The sequence below is a fragment of the Misgurnus anguillicaudatus genome, chromosome 15 (assembly GCF_027580225.2).
Source record: "Misgurnus anguillicaudatus chromosome 15, ASM2758022v2, whole genome shotgun sequence".
Lineage (NCBI taxonomy): Eukaryota > Metazoa > Chordata > Actinopteri > Cypriniformes > Cobitidae > Misgurnus > Misgurnus anguillicaudatus.
The window spans coordinates 1,390,414-1,405,805 of NC_073351.2; the positions used below are offsets into that span (position 1 = coordinate 1,390,414).

At 40.0% G+C, this 15,392-nt stretch overlaps 2 protein-coding genes and 1 long non-coding RNA gene across 4 annotated transcripts in view; 1 reads left to right on the plus strand and 2 right to left on the minus strand.

Moving 5' to 3' along the window:
• dusp22a (dual specificity phosphatase 22a) overlaps nucleotides 1–15,392 on the plus strand; it is a 390,938-nt gene that overhangs the window by 74,954 nt on the left and 300,592 nt on the right. The gene's annotated exons all lie outside the window — the stretch shown is intronic.
• Nucleotides 124–9,209, minus strand: LOC141349803 (uncharacterized). Its single transcript, XM_073853970.1, has 16 exons — nucleotides 8,826–9,209; nucleotides 7,087–7,158; nucleotides 6,825–6,913; nucleotides 6,625–6,727; nucleotides 5,873–5,972; nucleotides 4,849–4,874; nucleotides 4,738–4,765; nucleotides 4,297–4,326; nucleotides 4,138–4,185; nucleotides 3,924–3,971; nucleotides 3,710–3,757; nucleotides 3,496–3,543; nucleotides 3,351–3,405; nucleotides 1,736–1,926; nucleotides 660–786; nucleotides 124–533 (listed from the first exon to the last, which is right to left on the minus strand). The coding sequence occupies exons 1-16, from the start codon at nucleotides 9,207–9,209 to the stop codon at nucleotides 377–379; spliced, it is 1,554 nt and encodes a 517-aa protein (XP_073710071.1). The 3' UTR covers nucleotides 124–376.
• On the minus strand, nucleotides 10,032–14,654 carry LOC141349759 (uncharacterized). Of its 2 annotated transcripts, XR_012357780.1 has the most exons (6): nucleotides 14,481–14,654; nucleotides 11,365–11,440; nucleotides 11,237–11,262; nucleotides 10,393–10,514; nucleotides 10,275–10,307; nucleotides 10,032–10,121 (listed from the first exon to the last, which is right to left on the minus strand). It is a non-coding gene; the product is annotated as an uncharacterized lncRNA (long non-coding RNA). The 2 variants fall into 2 exon arrangements; XR_012357779.1 differs by lacking the exon at nucleotides 14,481–14,654 and having other exon boundaries at nucleotides 11,365–11,875.

Below are 15,392 nucleotides of genomic sequence, written 5' to 3' on the forward strand. Positions count from 1 at the left end.
GCTTTGATACATTCTCAGATACATTCTTTTGGTCAAACATAACATTTATTTGGCAAATTATATTTTCACCCTTATGTTGTCTTCCCGTCTACCTTGAAAAAAAAAAACACTTTGACGCCAGAGTTTGTTTTTGTTTTTTCCAACATTTTAAATTGTAAATTTTTTATTTTACACATTTACAGCACTTATTTTTGACATCCCATATTTTCTGATATGAAACAAAAATTGAAATCGGGTCAAAAACTGATTTTTCAACACATGGGTTAAATCACATCTATATTGTGCAAAGTGGTTTATTCAGTAAACAATCTGAGGCTATTCCTTTGTCAAGGCTACCCATAAATGCTGATACCACTTTAAAATTGAGATGTTTTATTTACTTCTGGAAGCAGTGGAGGTTCTCTGCCTCGACCAGGCACGCATCAATTAAAGAAAACGCACCCTTCAAAATTTCTGGCCCAAGGCCATGCGTAGCAAGATTGTAATCGGACCAGTTGGCCTCCATCGCTGTCTTTATCCTTGTTAGTGTCTGCCTGCAAAAGAGTTGAAAACGTTATTGACATAAAGGACAGTGGTAGAGGTGTTGTAATACAATACTGCATAGATCTAAGCCCTATTTAATTGTGCATACTGGAATTGGTAACAATAGATCAATGAACCTGCAGTGTTGGGCCTTGACGATGGCCTCAAGATGGTCCTCCTCCAGGCAAGCCTGGCCAATTTTTTGAATTGGTAGGTATTTAAAACCCATGTAATTTAAATCCTCTGCAAGGGCCAGACATTCTTCTACAAAAGCATAGTGCAAGAGAATACAAAAAATTATATTTTTTGTCAAACTAAGAATGGAGTATAGACTGTTAAGGACAGAAACAAGATGCAGTCATTCCAAACAAGTTCTGATCAACATGTGAAAGTGCCTTGATGATGCCACTTGATATGTCCGCCTAGTTGATAAGATCTATGAAAATTTCATAATTACAGCCTAATGTTACTTGGAGAAGAGAAAAGTCCTGTTAATTCAAGACCTCTCAGTAAGACAAAGGCAAGGTGGATTCTTCCTGAGCCTACCCATCCTATAATCTTCATCTTCATTTAAGTGGGCTAATATCTTAGAGACATAAGACACGATAACGAGAGCTATACACAAAAGATGTTTACCCAACCTCCTATCTCACTGTTTTCTGCAACCAAAAACATTTAGATCATTTAATAATTTATGTGCATCCGTGTTGGTGGCAAATTCTAAGTGAATAGGTCAATGATGCAATAATCACAATAAATAATTGTTTAACTTTATTTTATTAAATTTTATTTTATTATTAAAAGAATTAAAAATTATTTTGCTTATTGTCTTATTCATTCTTATAGTTTGACATCACAGTGAGGTTGCAATTTCACACTGATTGCATGCCATACTGCTGTATAGTGTAAGATGGTGGTATTGGAAAAGCCAAATATTTTCTGAGGTGGTACTCAAGGTAAAAAAAATCACTGCCTAATGTCATGCAGAATAGTTATTTCTGGCAATGTGTTTGTATTGTGCGTAACGGGAACCAATTTCAATGCCTTCAAATCCTCCCAAAATAGTGCAAAATTACCAAAATTGTAATGGTTACAAAGATATCCACCTAGCCAGACTATATAGAAAAGATTCTTATGTCAGCTGTGTGAAGTGACGGGTGGTTCACTGCCCTTCAACTCTCGCACATGTTCTTAACGTCTAAACCTCAGTTACCTTCACACAACTTGCTGACACTTGTTGACAGCCTGATTCGTGGTCCTGGCTCCACCTGTGAGTCGTGCAACTTGGCCATGAGCGCCTCTTTCTGGCTCTTGCCTTTCCTTAAGTAGGCCACCAGAGCATTGGGTGAAAAGCCCTCTGGTGGCCCACACCTTCTAACCAGTTCCTCCCTAGTCACTTTATATCTGCAATATCAGTGGAGATTTTAAGCAGGCATATAGAGTTAAAACCATCTTCTACCTTGTAGAAATGTTAGTAGGTAACAAAAGGAACAGGAGAACACATACATGACACCTTAAAAAGGATTTTAAATAACTTATTCCTAACAGCTTCTTAAAGGTATAGCGGAAGATTTTCGTTTTCCGGGTGGATCACCTCTGTTATTGGTCATCCTAGATGTCAATCATTCTGATTATATGTTGACGTATAACCGTCGTACGTGCTCGCATCTAGGTTCGCTTTCTGCACATGCGCACTTTCACGTGTATGTGTGTTGTGCTACGGTTTCAACCATTCATTAAAGCTCGCGTTCTCACTGTTTTTTTTTTTTCAAAATGTCTGAGGGTCGCAAGAGAAAAAGTGTCTATGAATTGTATGACAAGAAGAGAAAGGACTATAAAGAAAGAAACAAGACCAGAGTGTTTATGGGAGACTATTTCACATGCTGGCTGCTGGCGTGAGCTAAAAGGACAGGTTGGGCTTCCCACGCAAAGTTTCTACTGGAAAGGTACATTTTGTCATGCTATTTGGAGAAATCCATTTAAAATCACTGCTAGTAAAAGTTGATGTAAGCTATGATTAGCGATGCTAGCCCTGGCATGAGTCACAAACCGCACAGACACGTTAAACATGCCGACAGCAACTTGTAAACAGAGCGCATTGACTTCCATCGTAGGAAAAAAAATACTATGGAAGTCAATAGGATCCATCAACGGTCTGGTTACCGACAATCTTCAAAAATATCTTCTTTTGTGTTCAGCAGAAGAAAGAAATTCATACAGGTTTGAAACAACTTGAGGGGGAGTAAATGATGACACAATTTTCATTTTTGGGTGAACTATCCCTTTAATGGCTTAGGCCCAGTATATCTAGGTGGAAGCTAGGGAGTTTTAAAGATTTATTCCACAGCAAAGGTGCTGCAAGTAGGAATTGTGTGCCATGTTATGAGGAGCCATGTAAGAGGCTGTTATGAACTTTTGTAAAGGCTTAGGAATATTATATGCACCTGTCCTTACAGCATAAGTTTACCTAAATTTATGGGAAAATATGTCTTAAATCATAACTTGGGAAACAGTAATTGTCTGTAGAGAAACCAATTTCTGCTGAAAAATTTCTTCTGTGTACTTTGATAGCCTGGTAACCAGCCCCACCTACTTCCTTTCATACAGCAAGTGTGACCCCGCGCAATCACAGTTCCGTACTTTGAAAACATACCGAACCAATCACGTTCCCCCCTTGTACACAGAAACATTTTTTGTCTACGTTCGTTGGTACCTCCCAAAAAGGTAATTTCTCACGGCCAGACAGTAATGCATTTAGGAAGAATTAATTCCTTAGGAAGAATTATGAAAATGTATGAAATATTGATGGTAATAACATACAAAGTTACCTTTTGGCCTTGGTCCCGTCAGGTAATCGGAGAACACTCTCCACTTCAAATAATGCTGTAAAAGTGAAAAAATATAGTTTTTATTTTAATGTCAACTCATTTCATGCCCAAAACTATGCTGACCAAAAAAACAGTATCTTCCTACTTTGTTCACACTCTGTAGACTCAGATTCCTGTGCAGGGTCACCATCTACTATAAGACCAATCAGAGGACAGCATTCAGGGAACAAACGGTTTCAAAAGAAAGATTTCTGTACTTTCCTAACAGCAAAGTTAGTACATCAGACACAATTGCTTACACTAAAAAGATTTGCTAGTGAGTGACTCGAATGCTGAGCATAAATACAATATCTTCCTACCTTGTTTACACTCTGTAGACTCAGATTCCTGTGCAGGGTCACCATCTACTATAAGACCAATCCGAGGACAGCATTCAGGGAACAAACGGTTTCAAAAGAAAGATTTCTGTACTTTCCTAACAGCAAAGTTAGTACATCAGACACAATTGCTTACACTAAAAAGATTTGTGAGTGAGTGACTCGAATGCTGAGCATAAATACAATATCTTCCTACCTTGTTTACACTCTGTAGACTCAGATTCCTGTGCAGGGTCACCATCTACTATAAGACCAATCAGAGGACAGCATTCAGGGAACAAACGGTTTCAAAAGAAAGATTTCTGTACTTTCCTAACAGCAAAGTTAGTACATCAGACACAATTGCTTACACTAAAAAGATTTGTGAGTGAGTGACTCGAATGCTGAGCATAAATACAATATCTTCCTACCTTGTTTACACTCTGTAGACTCAGATTCCTGTGCAGGGTCACCATCTACTATAAGACCAATCAGAGGACAGCATTCAGGGAACAAACAGTTTCAAATGAAAGATCTATATACAGAGGAAAAGGTGTGTATGTGCGTGTGTTCTCTGTATGTTTTTTTACCTGCACATGGGTGCTCTCCAACAGGTTTATCTGTCCAAAAACAAAAAAACAAATGCCTACATGAAAGATCTTTGGTTGGGCTGTGTGTTTGTAGTTCTTACCTAAAAGACTAAAAGTGCTATGTGGATGTTTATACATCAAAGACACAATTGCTTACTGAAAAGATCCTGGTATGTACGTTGTGAGGGACTTGAATGCTTATCACCATCTACCATATTTAAGACTGTGTGTGAGTAGTGTGTGTCTAAGTTAATCAAGAGCAGAACCAGTCTTGGAACAACATTGGTACAAATATACTTCCATTCCTCCCTCTGTATGTATGTAAACAATTATACTAGGTTTGGTTGTAGCTTGTCTACATACATCAGCACTACTTACCAAACAGACTTGCCTAGAATCTCAATATACCTAATATTAGTCCCAGTCTGTGGCTGTTCTTACCTGTATTTTTAGGCTTGGCAATTTTTCCCTAGAAAAGAAAGAAAAAAATAATTTAGTTAAATATACAATGTGTTGAGAAACAGTATGTATATTTAGATCATTAACCCTTGCCTTTTTTCTCCTTAGAGTCTTCGTATCTAAAAGAAATGAACATGTTTCTTAATGTCATTTTAATGTTATTATAATGTTTCAAAAACCAAATAATAATCTTGAAAATAATTATTCATTTTGCATGCTTATTTCAATGTGCGTAGAACCAAGAACCCTTCTAAGAAAGATCGTTAATAAATAGCATCTGATTTTGAATATAAACTTAAATGTTGTATTTTATGCATGAAATGATGTAGTAACAATGTACCTACCTCAAAGTATGACATCCTAACACAGTCTCACACCCATGGCGTCAATATTTGACGACACTTGACCATCCTCGAAATTTACAAGTTAAAGCTACCACTCCAAATCTTCAATAAGCAAGGGATAATGTAGAGGCGTCGGGTCCTGATCACACTGTCGGGGCTTATTTCCCAATAACTACCGGCTGCCTCTACATTATCCCACTTATTACACGGCTACTTGCCACATAAGAAAAAAAACTGGACATGAATATGAATTTGAAACATTTTATTGGCATATTTGTTTTAAATTAACATTTTTATCCTTCCGCGAAACTTTGCACAGATGCATAAAATGATCGTAATACCTTATTAAGATCCGCTGCTTCATACTTGTCTGTCTCCATTTTTTCTCTTCTAGCCAGTCTTTGAGAAGTTTTAATCCCCATTCTGTATTTTTGTGTGTGTTGGCTTCGTAGCTGTCATGCTCTATTTTGTCAAGTTCAGTCTCAGTAAGCTGTCTGTGTCTTCGTGGTTGTCGAGTGTTTGTCACAAGATGGCGCCAAACAGACAGTAATCTTTATTGATCTTTATTGGCGCGGAGCGATTTCACTCGTGTAAGTAGTCCGGCTATGCGTTATTAATTTGGAGCGGTTATTATTTGAAAAGAACGACCCTGCAAATGTCTCAACTGACCAATCAGAATCAAGCATTCCAGAGAGCCGTGTAATAAGTTAAACTAAGGTAGCCAGGAGAGCTAAATAAGGAACACACATACTGTACAAATGTCTACTACTTACCAAGGGAGTTAATCAACAAAGTCCCAAGTCTCTCCCGCTCTTGAGCAATGGGGAGGCATTGGAGGTGACCTTCTTGTCCCTGGAGGACCATTTCTGCAAACTAAAAGAGCAACAGAATGAAATAATGTAACTTATAATAAATGTGAACAACAAACTGTGAAAAAAATTGCACTGTATTAAAGGGAAGATTATTGTGCTCATTTAATAATTATAAGATCATGACTCCTGTATCGTATGCTGAACAGTGTCCATGTCCAAAATCCATTAATATTTGATCTGCAACTTTCATTCAAAATTGCTCTAAAGTAGTGATGCACCGATGTATCGGTCGCCGATATTTATCGGCAGATTTTTGATGAATTTGAAACCATCTGCATATCGGCAACAGCACGAGAAAGGCCGATACCAATTGTTTATTAATTAACCGCATAAAGGCAATGAGTTGCATGTCTGTTGTTTAATTAAAATGATTGTTCTGGTGTGTATATTTGTTTTAGCTTAATTTGTGCCTCTCTTATTATGTTGGTCAGTTGAATGTTAATTAGATCCAATCCATTGAGTAAAAATAATTTGATGCAGAAATAAACTAGCTAATAGACCAACTGTATAGTATTGTATACAAGTGTTTAATATCGGTATCGGCATCGGCCAGAAGTTGCCTGTTTAAATCGGTATCGGCCCAAAAAATCCTATTGGTGCATATATTTTCAAAAGAAAACAGAAACATTATGCAGAAAACTACCAAGCTGTACCATTATTGCAAACATTCCACATGACACAGAGTCGTTTTGCAAGTCATGGTCCCTCTGTATCAGCTTCCAGGGCCCTTGGCAGCCTCTGCTAGCAGCAAATAAGCTGAAAGATTATACAAAATAATTGTGAAGGCAATCTCTGCTAAATTGTACATTTTCTGTAAAATCTCATTTTATAGAGCAAAACAAAAACCGTGTACCTCCAATTTTCTATTATTTGGAAGCAACGCTGTGGTTGCTCCCCCAAGGAATCAATGTAAGTTATAGTTCCCTCTTTCAAGTTGCAATGCTATACAAAAGATGGGAAAACATATGAGAAAGGGTTGAAGGAGAATTTCAACCAATCTTTTAAAATGTGATGGACTAACAGCTCAAACAACACAAATGAGAATAATACAATAGCAACAATAATGACTTGTGTGATGTGAATAATAGTCTCTGCATAACCTAACAGCAACATACAAAGAGGGTCCAGTGGCACTCTCCCACCAAGTAGGGCCAGAAGACGGCACTGGCTTCTTTAAGAATGTTTTTCTGACAGGAAAAGAAGAAAACATTCATGAACAAACATAAATAAACTTGATGTCACGGTACGTGTAAACCGGATAATGGAAAAATAACAGAAGACGAACCCAAACGCAAGACGTACAAAAATATAACTATTTATTAAACTGAAACTAAAACACCCACGATGGGGTAAAACGGGAAGGAACAAAACAATGTGATGAAACACAAATAACTGTAACAGATAAACGGAAACCAGAACACTTGGATTTAACAAACATCATACATCAAACAACGCACGCACACCACACAGAGAACACAAGGGCATTATAAAGACACCACATCAATGGGGAACAGGTGAACATAATTAATCACTTAAGACATGATTACATAAGGGAGTAGGGTAAAAGTGACAAGACACTGGGAATACGTGTTACACAGATATGATGTGAATACACACGTATTCCCACATAAAACACTGCTGCCCTGGTCCTGCCCTCTGGATAATAACCAAGGTCAGGCAAGACCATGACAGCCACAAAACACTGGGAACACGTGTCACACAGATATGATGTGAACACACGTGTTCCCACGTACACACACTGCTGCCCTGACCTTGCCCACAGAACATAGACCTGATCTACACTAAGGTCTGGCAAGATCACGACAGCAACAAGACACCGGGGACATGTGGCAGCCACACACAGAATGTGATCCCACATGTCCCCACACAGAACATGATCCTGCCACGGTCCTGTCAGATGCACTCAGACCTACATCTAGCACGGATGTCTGACAGGACCATGACAGTACCCCCCACTTAAAAGACGGATACAAGACGTCACAAACAAAAACAAACAAAAACATTAAACACGAGGACCGAAAGACTGCACAACAGAAGACAACCACGACAACATTACAACGAACAACAGAGGTAAACAAACATAGGTGACAAAAGGATTAGGGTGATTTAACAAAAACAAAATATGATGAAGGGGTGGTGGGGCAAAAACAGGGGAAACAAAATGTCCAAAGTTATGAAACTTAACGTCCCGCGGCTGAAAAGCCGCCTGGTGACGTGTCCCCGGCTGCGCCGGCGGGTGACGTGTCTCCGGCTGCGGGTGACGTGTCCCCGGCTGCGCCGGCTGGTGACGTGTCTCCGGCTGCGGGTGACGTGTCTCCGGCTGCGGGTGACGTGTCCCCGGCTGCGCCGGCTGGTGACGTGTCTCCGGCTGCACCGGCGGATGACGTGTCTCCGGCTGCACCGGCGGATGACGTGTCTCCGGCTGCACCGGCGGATGACGTGTCTCCGGCTGCACCGGCGGATGACGTGTCTCCGGCTGCACCGGCGGATGACGTGTCTCCGGCTGCACCGGCGGATGACGTGTCTCCGGCTGCCCCGGCGGATGCCGTTTCCCCGGCTGCTCCGGCGGATGACGTGTCTCCGGCTGCACCGGCGGATGACGTGTCTCCGGCTGCACCGGCGGATGACGTGTCTCCGGCTGCACCGGCGGATGACGTGTCTCCGGCTGCACCGGCGGATGACGTGTCTCCGGCTGCACCGGCGGATGACGTGTCTCCGGCTGCACCGGCGGATGACGTGTCTCCGGCTGCACCGGCGGATGACGTGTCTCCGGCTGCACCGGCGGATGACGGGTCTCCGGCTGCACCGGCGGATGACGGGTCTCCGGCTGCACCGGCGGATGACGGGTCTCCGGCTGCCCCGGCGGATGACGGGTCTCCGGCTGCACCGGCGGATGACGGGTCTCCGGCTGCGCCGGTTCCGAGGCCCTCTTCGTCCTTCTCCTCCTCCCCCTCGACGCAGGGAGAGCAGGTCCAAGACTGGCCCCGGGAGTAGTCTCCAACCCCGGGGAGACAGGAGTCGATCCCTCTAGCCGGATAGCCCCGGTCCTAATGGCCCTCAAGCTGGCCTGCGTCTGGCGGGATCCAAACGATCCGGTCGGTCGCCGCCTGGCATTACCTTCGGGCCCGCATACGAGTGGGTCATAACACTCGTACCCCGACTCGTATGCGGGACGGGATCTCCTTCCCCGTATCGCCAGGCGGCTGCCAGCAAACATCTCGCTGGGTTCTGTTGGGTGCGTGCGTTATGTCACGGTACGTGTAAACCGGATGGTGGAAAAATAACAGAAGACGAACCCAAACGCAAGATGTACAAAAATATAACTATTTATTAAACTGAAACTAAAACACCCACGATGGGGTAAAACGGGAAGGAACAAAACAATGGGATGAAACACAAATAACTGTAACAGATAAACGAGAACCAGAACACTTGGATTTAACAAACATCAAACATCAAACAACGCACGCACACCACACAGAGAACACAAGGGCATTATAAAGACACCACATCAATGGGGAACAGGTGAACATAATTAATCACTTAAGACATGATTACATAAGGGAGTAGGGTAAAAGTGACAAGACACTGGGAATACGTGTTACACAGATATGATGTGAATACACACGTATTCCCACATAAAACACTGCTGCCCTGGTCCTGCCCTCTGGATAATAACCAAGGTCAGGCAAGACCATGACAGCCACAAAACACTGGGAACACGTGTCACACAGATATGATGTGAACACACGTGTTCCCACGTACACACACTGCTGCCCTGACCTTGCCCACAGAACATAGACCTGATCTACACTAAGGTCTGGCAAGATCACGACAGCAACAAGACACCGGGGACATGTGGTAGCCACACACAGAATGTGATCCCACATGTCCCCACACAGAACATGATCCTGCCACGGTCCTGTCAGATGCACTCAGACCTACATCTAGCACGGATGTCTGACAGGACCATGACACTTGACACCTAATGTGTTCTTCAGCACTGAACAATAACCTTAAACATTTACATAACTCTTACTTTTAAGAAATAAGTACTCCTGGCCCTGGAGCTGCCCTCCAAAATCAGGCCCATAGCCTGACTATTAATAGCCTCTGTCCCAGGCTGGCTCTAAGCGAGGGAAAGAAATGGTTTAAGTCATTATTATTGTATTATAAATGTATTATTATTATTATTAAATCATGTTATATCTATATTTGACTTGTATGCATGTATGTGAGTGAGTGAGTGAGTGAGTGAGTTTTATAAAAAGGTATAAGTTACCCTGCTCATGATGAGAAATAAGGCATTCATTACCTAAGGGAAGTAATAAATAATTTTTATATATTATATTATATATATATTTAAAGAGGATAATTTTTTTAAAGAAATAGAAAATTACCTCATCTGGAATTTCGAAAGGGCCTAAAAGGGCCTCCAAACTGCCCAAATAGATTTTAAAAGGCCCAATTGTCCCAAGGACATCATCACTATGAAGTCCTTGGGACTTCAGTGTTTCTAAGTCTGCATGGGTGAATAAAATAAAAGTCTCAAAATAGGTCACCTTACTTAGGCTAACAGGCACAAATGGAATGGAATTAACTATTACATGTAGCATAGAAAACTACTTTAAAGTAGTGTTGGCAATTCAGCAAATTAGTTTTTCCCCCAGATTTTTATAATCTCTGGCAACTAAAAATCACATTTATGGACTAGCGACTTTTTTGATGACTTCTGAATATTTAGGTTTCACACATTTTTTTTGTGATAACCATCAAAATACACAGTCTAACTTCCCTCCAGTACTCTGTTTCAAGTGCTTGTCTGTGAGTTAGTGATGTCACAGTCACACTAGGCTGAAACAGGCAGATAGAGCATATGGGCAAGGTTTTAGACACATGTACTATGTTGAGGCAAGTCGGGGCCACATATTATACAATTTATAAATAGCCTAGTTGTGTTGAATGCCATGCCAATGATGTTTTATGTTACAGTAGCACTTCTCATTAGTTCAAATTTTTTTTTGTAGGCTACAGCATAATCATGGGCCTATTACATAAATTTTTTTTCAAGTGCCTGGACCTTGTGTTTCCCATGTGTATAATTGTCCTAAAAACACCAACTAAAAAAGTACCGGAATGTGCTCTACCTAGTCGGATGTAAATATGCAAATTATATCACTATGTATTCAGATGACGCAAATGAGCATTATAGATTAGGGGGGAAAATAGTATTGAATAACTTACTGTTCATTTGGCTTGGTTACGTTTCCCTTTACAGGCAAAGATAAAAGACAGAAATTAAAAACATATATTTCTCCTGAAGCATTAAATTGTATACTTACTGTATGACAACCTATGACTATGATACTTACTTTTCTGAGGCAAAACTTAAATGGAGAGAGCAGGGTAGCCTGGGATCAGTGCAGAGCTTTGTCCAACTTCGTTGCCCTGAGAAGAAATCATGAAGAAAGGCCAAATTTATAAATTAGACTATATGCCCTAAATAGTCATAGATTTTTTAATAAGAGTACAGTAAAGCTTATTGCAATGGACTTAAACAAGCTTTCTAGCTTACCTGATTATAGCTTGATTAGCTTGACACACATGCAATTAGCAAGTGAATATACAAAAGGTGTATATATTTAAGAAATATTTGCGAATATGTACTGTTTATAGATTAATATAATTATAAATTTTGTATATCTATCTAAATACATTTTTTTCATAAATATATACATGCATGTATGTGTTGCATGTATGTGTTTTTAAATATACAAAATAATTATACACAGTACACACACATTTATTATGTAAATACAAACTTATATTTTGGATACAATAATCACAATATCATATTGTGACATCCCTACTACTAATATACTAAATAATACATACAAAATATGACTTCTGCCCTGAGACCAGAGAAGACAGCTGACTCCCTTTTGTCCAACTAAGTTGCCCTGAGAAGAGAAAAATACGACTTCTGCCAAGAGACCAGGAGGGATTCACCTGGCCTGGGACCAGATGAGACTAAACAGTCATGAAGAAAAGCCAAAATCTAGAAATATCTTTCTGCCCTGAGACCAGGAGGGATTTACCTGCCCTGGGACAATGTGGAAAATAATGGTCTCTGCCCTAAGACCAGATAATACTAAACAGTCATAAAGAAAAGTCAAAATCTAGAAATATCTGTCTGCCCTGAGACCAGGAGGAATTCACCTGCCCTGGAACAACTTCTGCCCTGAGACCAGAGAAGACAGCTGACTCCCTTTTGTCCAACTATGTTGCCCTGAGAAGAGAAAAATACGACTTCTGCCCTGAGACCAGGAGGGAATTAGCTGCCCTGGGACCAGATAAGATTAAACAGTCATGAGGAAAAGACAAAATCTAGAAATATCTGTCTGCCCTGAGACCAGGAGGGATTCACCTGCCCTGGGACAATGTGAAAAATAATGGTCTCTGCCCTAAGACCAGATAATACTAAACAGTCATAAAGAAAAGTAAAAATTTAGAAATATCTTTCTGCCCTGAGACCAGGAGGAATTCACCTGCCCTGGGACAACTTCTGCCCTGAGACCAGAGAAGACAGCTGACTCCCTTTTGTCCAACTATGTTGCCCTGAGAAGAGAAAAATACGACTTCTGCGCTGAGACCAGGAGGGATTTAGCTGCCCTGGGACCAGATAAGATTAAACAGTCATGAGGAAAAGACAAAATCTAGAAATATCTGTCTGCCCTGAGACCAGGAGGGATTCACCTGCCCTGGGACAAAATTTTGGAAAACAGTCTCTGCCCTGGGACCAGATGAGACTAACAGTCATTAAGAAAAGTCAAATTTATAAAGTAGACTACAATGCCCTAAATAGTTTTAATAAGAGTACAGTAAAGCTTATTGCAATGGACTTAAACAAGCTTTCTAGCTTACCTGATAATAGCTTGATTAGCTTGACACACATGCAATTAGCAAGTGAATATACAAAAGGTGTATATATTTAAGAAATATTTGCATGTATATACATGTATAAATGTATAAATATTTGTATGCATGTTTATAGATTAATATATAATTTATTTAAATATACATTTTGTATATCTAATAACAATTTTTTCTTAAATATATACAAGCATGTGTGTGTGTGTATATATATATATATATATATATATATATATATATATATATATATATAATTATACACAGTACACACACATTTATAATGTAAATACAAACTTATATTTTGGATACGATAATTACAATATCATATCGTGACAGCCCTACAACTAATAACTACATTAAATTACATTAAAAAACTACATACTAAATAATACATACAAAATATTACTTCTGCCCTGTCTATTTTTTTTCTTTAAGACTGGGGCCGGTTGCATAAACCTCTAAGACTAGTCTTACAAGTTAGACATCAATTTATTTTCTTCAAAACGGTTCATAGCTTTTTTAAATCAGTTACATAAAAACGTAGATAAGCCTACATTGATACCGAAAATTAAGACCGGTAATTAACCGGTGACTAGCTGATAGTAGGTCATACTAGAACTTAAGACACTTTCTAAACATTATGGCTATGTTTATGCAACCGGCCACTGGTATTTACTTTTTAAGTCAGTTGCATAAAATTATAGACTGGTCTAATTTACAGTAAGACAAAAACGTAAGACTGGTAGGCTACCCCTTGGCTGACTTTCCTTTACAATCTATGTTGCCATGGACACAAATAAACTGTCAAGTTTCAGCTCATATTCAACTAGAAGATTATAAGTGTTACTCAATCTAAAACGGCAGTAGCTTGCAGTGTTTAAAATGAAGCAAATAATAATAATAATCACCATCAAAACATTATTAACGTTACTCACGAGAGTATCGATGCGACAGCGGAGACCGCGACGGCGCGACCGTGTGTATCTTTCCCTGCTGTGGGTAACGTGCGCCCGCTAACTTGCAGTGTTTAAAATTAAGCAAATAATAATAATCGCCAAATAATAATCGCCATCAAAACATTATTACTCACGAGAGTATCGATGCGACAGCGGAGACCGCGACGGCGCGACCGCGTGTATCTTTCCCTGCTGTGGGTAACATGCGCCCGGTACTCCGCTCTTGCTCCCCCCGGGGAATCCCCAAAACATCGGAGATTCGTCTCCGTATATTTCAATTATCATTTCCGTTGTCCATTTCAATTTGAGATGGTCCTCCGAGATAGATGTGAGCTTATTTTATGCAATGGTCTTTCTTCAGTTTCGTTAGTCAGACTATTTGTCTTAAGATAATTACTAACAATATGTCAGGGTTGATTCACCATGCTCTAGGACAAAATTGTGGGAAAAAGTATCTGCCCTGTGACCAGATGAGACTTAACAGTAATGAAGAAAAGCCAAATTTATAAATTAGACTACAACGCCCTAAATATTCATTTATTTTTTTAATAAAAGGCTCCATTTTCGAGAATATTACGTTTTTGTTTTTACAAACTTACTTTGAAACGCTGGTCCTCTTGCCTCTTGCATCCCCGGCCGCGGGACTTTGACGGTTGAGCTTGGAAATGGTGGCCCCGCCTCTGCAGTTCTCTCCTCTCTCACGATTGGTTGTCAGATTAAACCAATCACAAACATTTCTGCCCTCAGGACAACTTTGAGTCAAGAAAATTCCCACGAGCCACTGATCCACTGGCTGTCCTTCAACGTGATGACCAGCCGATGCCCGACCAACGACCACCGGCTAAACCAGTTTAATTCGCTTACCCGCCTCCTATCCCTACCGTTTCTATATATATATAAATATATATTAATTCCTCCCAAGGGTTTTTGTCCTTCTAGGACTTTTTTCCATTGGGTTTTTTTTCCTAGAGGGTTTTTAGTCCCAGGGAGAGTCAGCCAACTTTGGCTTAACTTAGCACTTTACTGTATACGTTACATTATTAATATGCTCGCTTGTACGGTTTAACCGCTTTCTCTACTTCTTATATTATCTATTGATTTTCTGTGTTCTCCTCTACATCTTCTCATGTAAAGCTGCTTTGCAACAATTAACACTTGTGAAAAGCGCTATATAAATAAAATTGAATTGAATTGAATTGAACATTTCTGTGAAAGTTGTATTGTGTTTGTATTGCGGGTGAAACTCCTGAAAACTACTGGTGTATATATCCTTTTGCTAGATAAGAGTGACGTTTTGTGCTTTTTTTTTAATTTTGAATGCTTGTAAATTGTGTGAAAATGGCTAAATTTAAAAAAAAAAATGTGACGAGTAAGGTTGCCTAACAGTGTATGTGTAATGGAAAAAAGGCAAGTAGTTTGGAAAGGGACCAACTGTAAAAGACTTAGAAACAGATTTGAGAATGGGGACGAGAATCGTTTTTGTTGCAGCTGAAGTCGAGACGATTACAAAG